General features: G+C 41.0%; 1 protein-coding gene across 6 annotated transcripts in view; it reads right to left on the minus strand.

Annotated features, from left to right (window-relative positions):
- FOXN3 (forkhead box N3) overlaps window positions 1–17,783 on the minus strand; it is a 308,330-nt gene that overhangs the window by 162,752 nt on the left and 127,795 nt on the right. For all 6 annotated transcript variants that reach the window (XM_075129825.1, XM_075129826.1, XM_075129827.1 and 3 more), the window contains exon 2: window positions 14,168–14,724. In XM_075129825.1, coding sequence (XP_074985926.1) covers window positions 14,168–14,710 — 543 coding nt within the window. In that variant the 5' untranslated portion in view covers window positions 14,711–14,724. The remainder of the gene's footprint in view (window positions 1–14,167; window positions 14,725–17,783) is intronic.

The raw sequence follows: 17,783 nt of genomic DNA on the forward strand, positions 1-17,783 counted from the left end.
TTCCCTCACAAGATTCCCCACAACATTGCAACGACACTGATTTTCTTCCCACACAATATTTCTATCCATAATTTAATACCAAAACAATGATGTATTTTTTTGCAACTTTTCTTGTACTTTCAGTTCATACACAGATTGACCATTTCAAAGCCTAGCCTGCATTCAGCCCTGTCCTAAAATGGGGGCAGGAAGGAGGGGGAAAACAAAAGAAATGAAAATGCTTTTTAGTGACAAACATTTTTTTAAAAGTTTCCCCTCTGAGAAAGTCCCACAGTATTTAACTTGGCTTGAACCAGAGTTCAATAAAAGTTCATCTAAAAACCTTTGGTGACACCCAATTGAAGTAAAGGGGAAAAAACATACTGACTTCATCAAGGCCAGGATTTCGCTCCTAGAGAATAACCATCCTACAGAACACTACAACCAGTAGGTAATCTATCCAGTTCTACTACATGGTTTAATTGAAAAAACAAAAACAAAAAAAAACACACCCACCCTAAGAAAGGCTGTATTTATTAAATTCCAAAGGAAATAGGCCATAATAGTAACACTTTTTCCACTCGGCCCCACCCTCACTAAGATGTTCCATACCCTTAATCATTTTTGTTGCATTTCTCCATAACTTTTCCAATTCTAATCTATCTTTTTGGAGATGGGGGTGACCAGAATTGTATGCAGTATTCATATTATCTGCTGCAGAATCCCACAAATGAATTTCTGCTGTGTATACCACAACATTCACATTTTTCAGCTGCAGGGTCTCTATACAACCACCCATTCATTCCTCCACTTACTGAGAATCTTCCTTCAAAAAATTATATTGGCAGTTTGAGGCCCACCGAGCTCTTGGGAAGCAGTAGTAGAAGGGGGTTGCTGAAATGAAGTACAGCAATCCAGTGTCTTGTAAGCCTGTAAATAGTATTTTGACATCTTAGAGTCACTGATCTAGGATAGCTGTTGGGCTTCTTTTCCTAACTGAGGAAACCAATCATAGCTGAGACTCATTGGAATGAGTCTTCTCACAGATCTGCTTTGAGCAGGGGGTTGGACTAGAAGACCTCCTGAGGTCCCTTCCAACCCTGATATTCTATGATTCTAAGGAGTTTCAGATGCTACATCAGTTCCCAAGACTAAGTTTTTTTAAAACTAATATAACTATCTTGATCTGAAACTAACAGTCTCCTAGGATGGCTATCATGGGCTTGCGACCAAAACACAGAGATGCTATGTATTTGTGGCTAGAAGTTCTTCCTTCCACAACCCTACGGTCAAATTCTCCTCTTATTTGCATGAGCAGAAATCAGGTGTAACTTCACTGAAGCCAAAGGAGTAAAACTGGTGTGAGAACAGAATTGGACCAAGAGAAATAAAACACAAGAAGGAAAAAAATGCCAGCATAGTAGCATCGTTATCTTGCAGAGCAGATTCCTCAATCTCAGTTCTTAGATGAAGTCCATCACTGTACCATCTGAGAACATCCAGCTGCACCACTGTAGTATAGACACTTCCCACATCAACAGAAGGGGTTTTTCCATCAGTCTCTCCGAGAGGCAATAGATAGGTCACAGGAAGAATTCTTCTGTCAAACGAGCAGTGTCTACACCAGGGATTAGGTAGACCTAACTAGGGCACTCAGGAGACAAAGTTTTTCACAGCCCTGAAAGACAGCTAGGTTGACCTAACTGAAGTGTAGACCAGGCCTGAATGTACACACTATCCAATGGGAAACCAGGATCTCTAATGACATGAGCTCTGTTACTGGATAAGTAAATCCTCACATTATCTAAATAGAGGAAGTGCACTTCTCATAGCAGGAGCAAAAGTAAGCCACATACTTACTATCACTCCAATAACCTTTGTTAGTTGCTCACATATTACAGAAATGAACACCATATAAGCATTTAAACAGCTACACATTCTGACAGATCCAATCATTGTGTTATAATAAACCTGAAGGAAGGCTAAGACCACTTGTTTCAAAAGAAGCAGGAAGCTAGACCTCTTTGTAGGGGGTGGCTAACAATGCTAGATGGAAATGGTAGAATTATCAATAATAATAAGGAAAAGGCAATGTGTTCAATAACTATTTTTGTTCTGTAGTTGGGGGGGGAGGGGAGACAGATGATGTAGTCATATCATTATGATAACACTCTTTCCATTCCACTAGCATCTCAGAAAGATGTTAAACAGTGGCCACTATTTAAATCAGCAGGTCCAAGTAACTTGCATCCAAGTTTTCAATAAATCTTGGAACCCCATGGAAGTTCCAGAAGGCTGGAAAAAAGCTAAAGTTGTGCCAATATTTTAAAAAGGGTAAACAGGATGACCCAGGCATGTCAGTCTGCAATCAATGCCAGGCAAGACAATGAAGCGGCTGATCCAGGACTCAATAAATAAAGAATTATAGGGGGAGAATATAATTAACGCCAGTCAACATAGGTTTATGGAAAATAGATCCTGTCAAACAAATAGATCCACGTTTTTTCAATGAGATTACAAGTGCGATTGATAAAGGTAGTAGTGTTGACATACCCGACTTCTGTAAGGTGCTTGACTTGGTATGATGACATTTTGATTAAAAAACTAGAAAGACATGAAATTAATCTACTTAATGTATGCCATGTTAAAAGCTGGCTAACTGATAGGTCTCCAAATGTAAATGTAAACAGGGAATAATCATTGCTCATATGTGTTTCTGGTGTGGTCCTGCAGGGATTGGTTCTTGGCTCCACACTATTTAACAGTTTATTAATGACTTGGAAAGGAACATTATACCATCACTTAAGGAATTATTTTGGAGGAGTCCTATGTCACACAGGAGGTCAGACTAGATGATCACAATGGTCTCTTCTGGCTTTGGAATCTATAAATTTCTGTACCTTTCCTCCAAATAATTCAATGAACAAATATAGCTCTCAGACACAGGTCTAAACAAAAATGAACCTCATGTCAGGGCCCTTTTTGCAAACTACTGCCAGGAAGAGGTTGTACCTGGGGAGCAAACAGCACCAAAGGGAAAAAAAATCAAAACCAAACCTCAGTCAGATGATTGTTTCCTCTCATCTGTATATAGAATCAAGGTCTGATTAGATTCCAGACAACTGTTCGAACAGACAGCCACAGTAATGGTGTGCTATATTACTACAACTCAGCAAGAAGAGCATTTGACTCATTTAGTAGTGGCCTTTGCTTCTATAATTAAAGAAGGCATACGGGAATATTTATTGTTGTGGCAGAATTCTTGTAAGGCAGAGAGTGTATTAGGAAGTTAAGTCAGGAGAACAATAAAGAAGAAAACTGGAAAAGCATTGAGCAGACTGAATGCCCACCATAGCTATGAACATTTTAGACTGCAAGCTCCTCAGGACAGGGACCGTGTGCGTGTGAGCTACTTATCAGCACTTCACAATTTCAGACACCACAGAGGTCTGTGAAAAACTTGGATTAGAAACTCAGAGAAAGACATCTCTACAATTTATTAAATATTTATTAATATTCCATATTTGTACATGCTACACACTCTAAACCATATCAATTCACTGTCTACTAAAAACACCGTGGGAGGAAGGAAATTGAAGTTCATCACCAAATTAAAATACTGACTTATAGGCTGTCTGAAAAGAGCTTTCAGCTAGTCTATTCAATCATAATCAGATCTTGTTAACCATTTTTCAAAAGCTCTTCACCGCAAGGAATCAAGGCCTAATCGTTTAATTGTACTGTTCCATTTCAGCCAACACATAATGTTTGTTTCCTTTTTGGGGCTACAAAATAAGAGAGCAGCTTCTGGAGAAATTCAAGGAATAAAGTATTTTCTCATTAAAATGCACTCCTTGATGTTTCATTGAAGAATTCAAGTGTTGGACATGAAACAGAAAGGTGTTTTCTGAGACAAGGGAATATGGGTAATCTTTAAATGTTCAATCAAGAATTGGTGGTGTATTCAATGTAGTGAGGCTTTGGTGCTCAAAGGCATCTCTTATATACTTCTATGGGAGTTCATTGTAATTCACCATAGTTAAGTATTTGTTAATGGACACTTAAAAAGTCTTTCTGTGCACATACTTCAACCCTCAGACAACCCTGATGGCTTGTGCAGCCTGCTGTGCTCAAAATAGAGCATTAGCCCCAAAGATTTGTTACAACTGAAACACAAAACAGCTGTACTTTGTTCATTACAACTCTCAAGGAATTAGTAAGAGAGAGGTGGTGAACAAGAAAATAAAGAAGGTTTCACAGAAAAGCTTGTTAATTGATTTTATTGACACCCTTCTTATTTCACAGGCCACTTCAGTAACATCCTTTTAAAAGTGTAACAGCACAGCACCTCTTAAAGCCTTCTCTGCTATCAATTAAGACCTTGAACAAAAGGAACCTATTGCCATATTTTAAAACTGAGTAAAAAAGGTTGCATCTGAAGAAGTGGGTTTTTTACCCACGAAAGCTTATGCCCAAACAAATCTGTTAGACTTTAAGGTGCCACCAGACTCCTCATTGCTTTTGTGGATACAGACTAACACAGCTACCCCTCTGATACTTAGTAAAAAAGGAGAATACATATCAGAAGCTAGTTCTTATAAATGTCTCATTGGCCCCCAGTCCACCAAACTAAATAAGTATATGCTTAACTTTAAGCATGCAAATAGTCTCACTGATGTCAATGGAACTTCTCACGTTTAAAGTTAGGCATGTGTTTAAACATTTAGGAACCATTGAGGGTGCAATCCTGCTCCCAGTGAAGACAACGGCACAACTCTCCAGTGGCAAAAGAAGCCTTAAAACTTTTATACTGCTATTCCTGTCCCTTAACTCAGCCCTAAAGTCTAGTTGCCAACAGAGCATCTCACCTCCCCATCCTCACCTAAGTAGCCAGCTTCTATCACCACAACAAACATGGGCAGCTTGTTCCCACTATCCAGTCTAGCAACTTCGACTCACAAAACCCCTATCAGCTTGCTCCCAACCCCAGAAAATTGGAAAGTTACTGCCGTGGCATGCCTGTCAGGTCTCTTAAAGAAAGAGCCACAGGATGCAGGTGACCTGCATAAAGAATTCAGAGAGCTCTATGGACAGAGGTAGCAATTCATTATTATTAGTGACATACTGACAATGTGTTTGGAGCTGTACAAGATAAAACATAGACAGTCCTGAATCACAAAGTGTGTTCTCCCACCTTAGATAACCCTCACTGGAAATCAATGAATTGTAGGGGATGGAAGAGATTCTTAACTCCCTGTTTTATACATGGAGGTGGTATTACCTTTAAGGCATCAGTCAGAGCATTGTTCAAACACTGCCCAGTTCTGGTGATCACATTTCCAAAAGGAAGTTGAAAGGGGTTTAAAAAAACAAAAAACAAACAAACAAACAAACAAAAAACACACTACAGAAATGATTCAAGGTCTGGAAAAAAACTACATTACAGCAAAGAGACAAAGGGCTTGTCTACACTGGCAATTTACAGCACTGCAACTTTCTCGCTCTGGGGTGTGAAAAAACACCCCCTGAGCGCAGCAAGTTTCAGCGCTGTAAAGCGCCAATGTAGACCGTGCCCCAGCACCGGGAGCTACGGCCCTCGGGAGGGTGGGGTTTTTTTAGAGCTCTGGGAGAGCGGTCTCCCAGCGCTCTGCCATGACCACACAAGCCACGTTAAAGCGCTGCCAGGGCAGCACTTCAGCATCGCCAGGGTAGACTAGCCCTAAAGAACTCAACCTTCTCTAGGGTAAACGAAAAAGAGTAAGAGGTGATTTGATCATCGTCATCTAGCAGACTAAAGCATAACAAGATCCAATGGCTTGAAAATGAAACAAAAAAAATGTATGCCTAATTTTTAACATGAGTTCAACGGAGTGCATATTACAATTGTAACAACTTAACTAGGGATGTGACGAATTCTTGATCAACTGATATTTTAAAAATTAAAACTGGAATCTCTCTAAAAGATACCCTCTTGCTCAACCAGAAGTTATTGGCTTGATTCAGAAATTGCTAAAATTCTGTGGCTTGAGTTATTCTGGTCAGACAAGGTGATCACAAGCAGAAAGGACTATTTTAAATCCCAGCAGACTGCCAAGGATCTCCCTACGAAAAATTATTTCCCAAGTAATGCAGAAAGTGTCACTGTCGGTGAATGTGCATATGCAGATTGGTTTAAGGCAGCCTATGCAGGCTCCCTTTCATCCCATTCTAACTAATGTCTTACCCCTATTAGTGGCATTTTACCTATCAAAAGCCAGGGCATTAACAGATCAGAAAAAAGCCATGTATATTAAAAAATCACTTTGCCTCAAAATCCTCTCCCTTCTCCGCCATGAGGACTCCTTTCTGCATGAGCTCCCAAAGTGAGAAGAAGGAAACAGTTTCCTGCTGTTCTGGTGCAAATCACAGTGAGCTCCCTGATTTTCATAGTTCAGAATGATTGATGGGGAACATGTATCTACAGCATCTCCACTAAACTCTCATTAAGGGAGAGGTTCACTGACAAAAACAAAACAACAAACAACATAAGAACAGCCATGGTGGGTCTGGCAAATGGTCCATCTAGTCAGAAGACAAGATACTGGGCAATGCCCAGTGCTTCAGAGGGAATGAACAGAACAGGTAATCATCAAGTGATCCATTCTGTGTGTCACTCATTCCCAGTTTCTGGCAAACAGAGGCTAAAGACACCATCCCTGTCCCCTCCCCCCCTCATAGCCACTGATGGACCTACCTACCCTCCATGAACTTATCTATTTCCTTTTTGAAACCTGTTAGTGTCTTCGACTTCACAACATCCTCTGGCAAGGAGTTCTGCAGGTTGACTGTGCGTTGTGTGAAGAACTACTTCCTTTTGTTTTAAACCTAATACCTATTAATTTCACTGGTGACTTCTAATTCTTGTGTTATGAGAAAGTAAATAAGGAAGTGCTAATTACTCTTTCTCCACACCAGTCATGATTTTACAGACCTCTATCATATCCCCCCTTAATTGTCTTTTTTCCAAGTTGAAAAGTCCCAGTCTTATTACTCTCTCCTCATATGGAAACTGTTCCATACCCCTAATCATTTTTATTGCCCTTTTCTGTACCTTTTCCAATTCCAATATATCTTTTTTGAGATGGCATGACCAGATCCGCACACAGTACTCAAGATGTGGGCATATCATGGATTTATATAGAGGCAATATGATATTTTCCGCTTTATTCTCTATCCCTTTCCTAATGATTTTCAACATTATTAGCTTTTTTGACTGATATTGCACATTGAGCGGATGTTTTCAGAGAACTATCCACAATGACTCCAAGATCTTTCTTGAGTGGTAACAGCTAATTTAGACCCCATCATTTTATACGTATAGTTGGGATTATGTTTTCCAGCGTGCATTACTTTGCATTTATCAACACTGAATTTCATCTGCCATTTTGTTGCCCAGTCACCCAGTTTTATCAGATCCCTTTCTAGCTCTTCAGAGTCTGCTTTGAACTTAATTATCTTGAGTAGTTTTGTATCATCTGCAAATGTTGCCACCTCACTGGTTACCCATTTTTCCAGAGCATTTATGAATATGTTGAACAGTACTTGTCCCAGTACAGACCACTGGGGGACACCACTATTTACACCTCTCCATTCTGAAAACTTAGGGCTTGTCTACACACACACAACGCGGAAGCTGCACCACTGTGAAGATGCTACCTATGCTGATGGGAGAGCTTCTTCCATCATCATACGTACTCCACCTCCCGTTGGCATAACCCCTGCTGCAAACTACATTGCTCAGGGAAAATACACATCCCTGAGCAACACAGTTATACTGACCAGTGAAGCCCAGACATTAGTCAACAGAGTTAAGGTTGTCTTGCGGTGCATTGTGCCCTCCCAGAATGTCAGATTCAGCAAAACTCAAGCTTGTGAAAACCAGGAAATAAAAAGAGTTAGTGTACATGTCCATGCAACCATGCCATCAGCTATAATGGAGGCAAATCCATTAAGCAAGGGTAACTCTGGAGCAGTTCACCTCATGGCCAAACAAGTATGCAGATACTCTCAGAGCTCTGAACCTATTCCAGGTGAAGGAGGATCCTGGCCTGACCATCATTATCCAATTATCAGCAATCAACACCATATCACACCAGGGTGATGGGCCATGTTATTCCCATCTTGGTCCACAGGCCCCGATCTGAGCTCCCTCAGCACGAGCGGCAGTCTAAAAGGAAACGCTTGATGGTCTTGGGTTTGTCCGCTGTGGACAGCCCCTTTAGCAAGCATTTCCCCTTTCTAATACGGAGAATCCAAGAAAGTCACAAAGAGGTGCCCTGCTACTCAGATGAGCCTTCAAGGAAGCAGAAAAAGCCTGGTAGAAGTCCATCTTAGTAGCAGAAGGGAGTATAGGAATGGCACTAAAGTTTTATGACTGGTTGCTGCTACAGGTCACTGATTAGAAAGGAACTTCCATCAATTTACAACAGAAGATGAAAAGAAAAGAAAAAAACCCTCCTAATATGATAGACATCCTTTCCCTTCACCTACTTATAAGACAGTAATGATCCAAGCAAGTTCTTGTTTTTCAGAAATTGGAAAGCATACATGAGCCACATGCTCTGGAGCTAAGATATTGTCAGCTATGGTTCAGCAAAGGGTGAATACCTAGGCTCAATACATAAAATGTCTGGGGAGAAAAAAATAGGGGTTCAAACCAAAAAAGTGTTGTAGACTCTTAAGTACAGCAGCACTAGTGGGCGCAGCTATAATTACAGCAAACCTACATAATGCGTCTGAACTAGCTTAGCCCTTTCCATGAAAGCAGAGGAGCTGCCACATCAGTAACTCCGTTGCTAAGGCAACTGCTTACTTTCCATATCAACTGCAAACTCGTTGCTATGGAGACACATATACAAGAAAAATTCCTTTCTATAGCCAAGGACCAGATGGTAGGGAAGTCGGAAAAGTCATGGGCTAATGGATTGTACTAAATGGGACATACAATACAGGGCATTTAAATCTGAACATTTGCAATAAGATTAATCTGAATCACTGAATTCATAGATCTAGTAGTACAAACAAAGCCAGGGAACTCCTTCTACGTTTAGGATCATGTGATATTTTATATATGCTGGTAGACTATTATTAAATGCTAAACTCAAATCAGAGATTTTGTACTACAAAGTACTAGTGTTTTCTCTCTTCGCCCACCCCAGATAATCACCATCCTAGAAAAATTACCTAGTAATCCTGGCTTTTATTGATCTACAAAGTGTCTATTGGTTAAGACAATGTCATATTATTAGCGTAAAGATATTATACAGTAATGGCAATATTTGAACAAACCTTTGTACTCTATCACCCAAAGTTTCTTTTCCACCATTCAGAAACATCAATATCAGAACTTTGAAAAAGGAGCAGTGATGCAGTTTGTACATCTTTTTTCCAGTGGCACAGAGCACAGGACACAAAAGTCAAGCACTCACTCTCTCTCTCTTTCATATACATAAGAAGCCATGCCCAATTAAGTACACAGAAGGTTGCCCTAAATACAAGAGTCACGAAATTGAAGGGTTCAGATTGAAATTCCTTTCACTGTGCCTAGGTATTGCAGTCCACAATGTACCATATAAAAAAAAATAGTCAAACTTCCACAATAAAGGGAACACAGAAGCATCCTGTGCCTTAAACATGGTAAGTTAGCTGCTGCAAAGTCTCCCTATCGTCCACTACATACATGCAAAGCAACAGAAAAAAGTTAGTGAAATTCGCCAGAAACATATTTTTAACCAGTTCTACTCATGTCACATCTCAGTCTAGATAACACAGAGCTCTATAATGGAAAGAGAGGAAGCTCCCAGCACAAATCTAGCAGCCTGAGGATCTAAGTTCCCTCTAAGCTGCGTAGCCACGCAGCAGGCTATCAAGGGCTGCACAGGCATGCAGGGGAGAGAGATGCCTCTCCCCCAGCCCCAGACCTGGGCTTCTGCCACAGCCGGGGAGAGGTGCCTCTCTCCCAGGCCCGGGCTGCTGTGGTGAGAGAGGGCTGGGGGGGTGGAGGGGAAGGGTCTTCTCTCCCCGCCACAGCCCCAGGGCAGCCTGAATTCCAAAGTCTTCATTCCTGCCCCACCTCAGAGCCCATACTCCCAGCCAGAGTCCTCACCCCCTGAACCCTCTGCCCCAGCCCTGAGCCCCCTCCCAGACTCTGAACCCCTCAGCTCCACACATCTCCTCCATATTGGTGCACATAACAAAATTCATTCCACACATGAAGTAAAAAATTAGAGGGAACATTGCTGAGGATGTGCAAGTTATAAAGGTCTGACCTAGTAATCTTGACATGGCAAGTGATGGAGGTGTAGGGGGAAGGAAGACAGTAAAATAAAACAATCACACACATGTACGTGTGTTCCATTCTTATTGTTTACTGTTGTCTTGCCTTCCATGCTCCACTTCTGTACACTCTACCCACATCTCTTTTGCTGTGGATCTAGATCATATCTGCCTCAGCACAGATCTTGTCTTTTCTACTTGCCTGCAGAACATTTACTCCAATGGCACTATATTAAATAACATGCAAAGCTAAAAAACCTAACCTTAACTTAAACACAAGACAATGGTTATAGCCTTTACAGTCACCACAAATACAGAACACTCTGTTTTCAGTCAGCCCTGAGCATGCAGCACAAAAAGAGGAAAATGCCCCTTTTTACTTTGTTTGCCCTTGCCTGCAATACCACAAATGACTGCCACATGAATATAAACTGGGCTGGCTAAGAGTTAGCAAACTAATATTCTGAAAGGATTCAAGGGAGAATTAACTGTTCACCAGTATTTTTCCAGAAAAAAAATACTGATATAGCATATATATTTAAGCACTGGAAAGCATGGCCATGAAAGAGACATCACCTAGCTTCCCACAATGTGTCAACACACATCAACTAGCAAATGCCTGCAATTCCAAAAACTGATAAAACAAAACAAAACAAAAACAAAAACAAAAAAAGCCTGAATACGCTGGGCATGTTTTGGGACCTGCCTTTGTTAACATTTCAGGGAGCACCATTTGCTAAACTACATTTCTACACAAGAGCAATAAGTAAAATACACACACAAACCCAGCTATTTGCCCACAGTTTTTCACTGCAAACAAAGCATCATCTTGAACAACAATACTATTAATGGGAGTTTTGTGATCTTAAAACAAAGATTCAGTCTGTATTTAAACCAGGGATCGGCAACCTTTGGTAAGCAGCCCACCAGGGTAAGCCCCCGGTAGGCCGGGCCGGTTTATTTACCTGCCACATCTGCAGGTTCACCGTTCCAGACCAATGGGGGCTGCAGAAAGCGGTGCGGGCCGGGGGATGTGCTGGCCGCTGCTTCCCGCAGTCCCCATTGGCCTGGAGCGGTGAACCGCGGCCAGTGGGAGCTGCGATCGGCCGAACCTGAGGACGAACCGGCCCAGCCCGCCAGGGGGCTAAAAGTTGCCGATCCCTGGTTTGCACTATGCCTTTTGAACAGATGTTTTACAAATTATCCAGTTACCTGTTGTAAAATACGCACAACAGGTAAAGCCTACTGCTTCCCCCAAGTCTACAGTTAGATGCCAAAGCAACTGAATCAGCAGTTGCAGCTACTGAGTGCCATGCGTGCAGGCCTCAAAATGCCAGCACTCTTGCCCTGGGAAGACGCGAGAAACTCAGGAGGGTATTTAAGTGACCTAACTCAATGTACATTTTAAATCGACAACAGAGATCTCACGACGTTACTGCTGGTTCCCATCAGGAGAAGTGGGTGTTATGAGGAACTGGGAAGTGGATAGACAGATATTTGTACATTTTTGACAGCTCATTTTCTCAAGAAAAGATCAGAACCTAGTCTCCTTATTTATTTTAGTTGGGATTTCTAAAACATCGCCTTAACAACTGACATGGTACCACCACTGTGATCATGAGCACCAATTGTAGGTGATCAGTTTTCCAGAGTCATGCTTAGTGCAAGAGGAACCCAAGTTTCTCTATTTTCCTATAGAGGATTACTTTGTGGTATTACTTATGATCTTAAAAGACTGTTGGACGCTTGACATACACACATAGCAGGGAACCTGTAATCTAGACAGGCAACTTTGAAAAGGGGTGTAACAAAGAGCAAATGGGAATGCTAAACACACATCTGGCTTGTTCCAAGATTTTTTTGTTTTATTAAGCCTGTTTTGTTAGCTTGTTGTGGTCAGGAGTGTGATTTACAGGCCACGATATGGAATAGTATGGCATTTTCCCTGCCTTTTCACTTCCAAATAGGAAGTTAGGACTTTAGTTTATCAAGTGAAATGAGCTCCAATTCATGAATTAAGGGCCAGTTTTAATATCATGCATGCTCACGTACAGCAACAACTAATTTATCAAATGTGGCATTAACCCATCAGAGACCAAACTAGCTGAAAGGGTGAATTCTAGGAAACCACAGTTTAAAAAGTAATAAAATAGTTTAAAAAAAAAAAAACCCACACAAATATAGTTTGGAAATCTAACCAAAGAGTTGTTAGTGCCTATCTATGAGTTCTCTGGAACATTATTTATTCCACTTAAGAGTTACATCAGCTTCAATTTCACAGAATTCAGGGTCAGATCTCACCTAATCTAGTTTTGGAGCAGCCAAAATATGTTGCAATCAGAGCAACTGCTAAACCAAATGAAAAATACAAAGCTGAATAAATCAGTATTTTTCAAACCGAACAGTGTGCCCACTATAAAGATATTTTCTATAAATCTGTCTCATTTCACCTGCCATTTATTTCACCAACCTGTTAGAATTAGAGAACAAATTGGAGAAATAGCAGCCTGCCAATTCCCGTGGCCAGGGGTGGCCAACCTGAGCCTGAGAAGGAGCTAGAATTCAACAGTGTACATTGCCAAAGAGCCACAGTAATACGTCAGCAGCTCCGCATCCGCTCCCCAGCCCCCACCAATCAGCACCAACGCCCCCCTCCCCGCAATCAGCTGTTTCACATGCGCAGGAGGCTATGGAGGGAGGAAGGGGAGCGAGGGCATGGCAGGCTCGGGGGAAGGGGAGGAGTGAGCGCAGAGCTTGGGGCAGAGCAGGGCTTTGAGCAGTGAGCACCCCCCAGCACACTGGAAAGTTAGCATCTATAGCTCCAGCTCCAGAATCAGTGCCTAGGTAAGGAGCTGCATATTAACCTCTGAAGAGCCGCATGTGGCTCAGGAGCCACAGGTTGGCCACCCCTGCCCATGGCAGTTCCTTGCTGATGGTTCATGAGTCCTATTGCTTTAAGAAGCTGTAGCCATTTGGAATTGGACAACTGTTCCCCTTAATGGACAGATTTATGCAATAAAAAAAAAAAAAAAAGAGATGCAGGAAATAGTAATGTTCCCAACACACTGTTCATTTTCCCTTCCTCTCAATCACAGCCTGTTTCTTCAGATGTAACTGAAAAAATTCAAACAATGAAACCAAGAAACACAGCAATAGTGAAGATCTGGGTGTTAAAAATCTGTTTCTCATACCCATGCCACCTCTCTAAGGTCAAGGAGGCTGCATGGGCATAAAAGAGCATAATTTAACTTCCGGTGGTCACAGTGGTTACAGGGTAGGACCCAAATACCTATGTCACAAACTTTCTCCTTGGCCGCTGCCACACTTATGTCCTCTCAGAGGAGATTCTCTTAAGTGCATCTGAGACCAGGCAGATTAAGTGCACAGGAAGATGGCTCACAACCAGAACTCTGAACTTCTTCTGAATTTTCACAAGTGACAAAGTCTCTTCAAATTGCAATTCAGATAAGGGAAAGGGGATGGAATCTTACACATGGCATCCCCTCTCACTACATACTTGTATGAACCAAGAACAGTACTGCAAACTATTTATAGTATGAGTACATGGATCTTGTATAGCTGGAAACCATTAGCACAGCATGATAACGAAAAACAATATTTAACCACTATGCACGAAGACACCAGCTGGAAAAATTTTAAAAAAAAACCAAGAGTCCTTCTTTACAGATGTCTAGACAATGAATTTAATAAAGTCAGAACGAACCATCCGAGAGCAATGCTGGCTTTGTGAATGTAATGAACTGAAATTACCAGAGATAGTAACGTAAACTGCATTTGACTATAGTGAATACATTTCAAGATGAGCAGATGAATTTCATTACGAACAGGTATGTCTGAATAGCTGGAATCTTACCTGACTTCTGTCTTTGTCCACTTTCTTAAAACACTTATTCAACGACAGATTATGTCTCACAGAATTTTTCCATCCAGTGGGAGCATTAGCAAAATAGGGAAAGTGTTCTAGGATCCAGTTGTATATATCCTTTACAGGCAGACGTTTGGTTGGCGAGTCCTCAATGGCCATAAATATGAGGCAGCTAAAGGAATAAGGAGGTTTGCAATTGGGGTTCTGCTTGGCATCATAGGGCATGTCCGACTGAGCAGGAGAAGGAGGCGTGTCATCGTCAATGTCCTGAACTGGGCTAACACTTCTTAAAACTGAGTCTCCAAAGCTTTTCAGCAAATTCTTGCTCTCATGTAGCCAGTTCAAGTTAGTTAGTTCTTCATCCTCCACGGCCCCTTTATCTAATCTGATGGCAGGCAAAGAGAAATCTAGGTCCTCATCCTCATGAAGTGCCTTTGATAAATCGCTATCTTGGTAACACTGACTCAGGCCGCTGGAAACACTAATTCCTGAGCCCTCTGGCTTCTTACTGGGAGGCATGACTGGACCCATTTAGACAGAAGCTCCTAGTAGAGTAAATCCAAAGCAGGGAGGGGGGAAAAAAGAAAGAAAGTTAGCTGGTGAGACAGCTATAGTATAACAACATTTTGACAGCTTTTCCCCAGTCAATAATTTGGGCATTTATGTTCTACATTTAAAATGACAGGATCACATAAACACACATCCAAGACTGTTACATAAAATAATTTACAGTCAGGAAAAGGAATGAAATTTCAATCCATAGGATAATATGATAATCCTGATATACCTCAATTCTGCGTGTACTCAAAACTCCATACAGGAAATCCAAAACACACATCCCTTTACTGATGAATACATGTATCAAATCATAGAATACTCCACTCATACTGCTTTTAATAAGTATATAAACTTTAAAAAAAAAAACACAGGGTAAATAAGGCCAGTTGCTTCAGATTAAGTTCAGCTGTTTGAAGACAACACAACAGCATTGTGATTAAAGTCACTCTGTCTCCTCTGGCTGAGGGCACAAGCAAGCAAACGTCAAATTTAACGATAGCACAATTATGATCGAGCTCAAAACTAGGAGCAGTACTTTTTAAACAGACATGAAGGGGATCCCGCAATTTGGGACTGGGCCAAGAAATACAGAGGCATGTGCTAGAAAAACAGGACACTTCAAAGTACATGTAAAGAAAGGGGGTTGGAACATACATTGAAACTTAATTGAAATGTGGCATAAATGAGAATCCATGGGAAATGTTAAGTATTATAGAAGTGACGCAGAAGAAGTATGGTGACAACATTTGTGGAGAATACTGCATTAGGGGGCTATGAGGGAGTGAGAGATCAATAATATTCAGAAGGACTTGGAGAGATCAGAAGCTCTTCCAGATAAATAATGTGAGTGATTCAACAGAAACAGATGGGAGTAAAACAAAACAAAAAAGAGAGGTGGGGGGCATGGCAAGGGGAGTAGTGTGCCTTCAGTTTTCATAAACAACAAAACATTAAGCAGATTTTTTAAAAAAAGATAGAATTTTACATCCACCACTAACTTATGGAGCTTTCAGCACAAGTCCTTAACAAGAGGAAAAAGATGCCTGCATGGAAACAAAAGTGTAGAATATATTGTAGACTATATTAAGCACTATAATTCTTCTGTCTAGCAAGGACACATGTGGCATCCTGGCCACAGAATCACAGACTTGCTGTAGTAGTGAAGGAGAAATTATAGCAATTGGCAGCCAGAATTACACAGGGGCTGAAGCACCTTACCTACAGAAAAAGGCTGAAGGGGATAAGGTGGGGGAAGCCAAGGCCAACGTTCTGGGGAAGGGGATGAATGAAGGACGGAATTCATGGGATATAAAAGAGGGGAAAGAGTGCCCCTACTGCAATTCTTTTCACAGCAGTGATAAAGAGAACATGCTCATGCAAAGATAAATTTAAAAAAAAAAAAAAAACACTGTATGGCACTACCACATATAGAAATAAGTTAATATACAGTAAAACCACTACAAAAAGCAGAACAAAAGTAATTAGGTCTGAGATAGAAGCTAGCTGGAGGAGGAAAAAATACGGACATAGACCCTGTGGACAGAGAGGCTGAGCCTACATAGACACTACTTTCTAGATTTCTAAAGAGAATCTGAATGTAATATAAATCTGAATGGAATATAAATACGAGTTTTACAGTTTACTCCAAAATCAGGGCACTACGCACTGCTCACCTATGCTGCAACTCAACTTTGGCTCCAAATGGAAGTTATGCCCCATGATCTCCTAAACAGGAAAATTATATCATGGCTGACAGTAAAGTAATTTAATTGCACTGTTGCTATGACAACATGCTGCTCTCTTTCTGTCTAATTTGCTTATTTGCCAGTATCCTCCCAAAGGGCCATATCATGCCATCCATTTTTAGACAAAACTCCTTATTGATTTCAATGGTGACTTCTGCTTAAAGACTAAGGACTTACACATTAGTTGCTATATTCAGTTATTGATTAAAAACAAACAAACAAACAAAAAAGATTGCAGGAGCCACCAAAAAGTCTTTCTTTAGGGTAACAATTATTTTGTTTCACATTTATGAAAAAAGTCCTAGATAAGTGGTAACTTTCCTACAGTTTGTTATTAATAGAACTAGGCATTAGCAGGGAAACAGTCTGATTAAAGTCCATAGGAAGCCCCCTTTCCCCCCCAAAAAATTACAGAAGTTATCAAACTACAGAACACTTTTCCGTAAGTGAATTCATATGAGGAAGGGAAAGAGACAATAAGTTTCAAGTCAGTCTGATTCTTTCACCTTTGCAACTAAGTAAGGTCACTGCCCTTGCAGGGTTCTCAGAACTCTCAAGTCCAACTGGAGTTCAGGAGGAGTTGAAGATGCTCAGCACCTTGCAATTTAGGCCCTTAAGCACATTAAAGAAAAAACAATGCCACCTTATACATGCTATAGTATATTGGCTTGCTGTCCCCCAAACTTTGGTTTGCAACAATTTTTTTCATAAACCACAAGTGAGCTTTCCAGTATTTGACTCTAACTGTATGCCAAATTGCATTTTTTCTCTCTCCATATTTAGACAAAGAAATGCCTGATCACATGAGAGTCTGCAGTTAAGCAAACATTTTTTAATCTGCTGCCAATGAGGTCGCTCCACCAGATATGTAAATAGTTATTCACTGGTGAACTCCTTTACCAACTTTTCTGTTTGGTATGAGTTACGCTCTCTTTCGTTTCCCGTCACAGAGGAACAGAAATGGTTGAGAGGAAAAAGAAAGGGGGAGGGGAAGGTTACTACCCACCCGCTATTAATACGTTCTCCAGAATAACTACCAGAGACATAGTTTAGGCCTGAACAGATGTGTATCTTTAAAGGAAAAAAATGAGTTGACAAAGGAAAAATAAAGCAGGAGGATGAAAGGCAGCCAGAGACGGGTTCTGCTGCACTTTGAAACAGGCACATTGCAACACTCGCCCTGTACTTGTCAAAAACATTTGAAGGGGGAAAAGGCACGCCGTGACTGGCTGGGATTGGAGTCAATCAATGGTGTTGCTAGGAAACTGGAAAACTGCTCTTATTCCTATACAGAGCCTGTG

This window comes from Caretta caretta, chromosome 6, assembly GCF_965140235.1.
Source record: "Caretta caretta isolate rCarCar2 chromosome 6, rCarCar1.hap1, whole genome shotgun sequence".
In the NCBI taxonomy this organism is placed as follows: Eukaryota; Metazoa; Chordata; order Testudines; family Cheloniidae; genus Caretta; species Caretta caretta.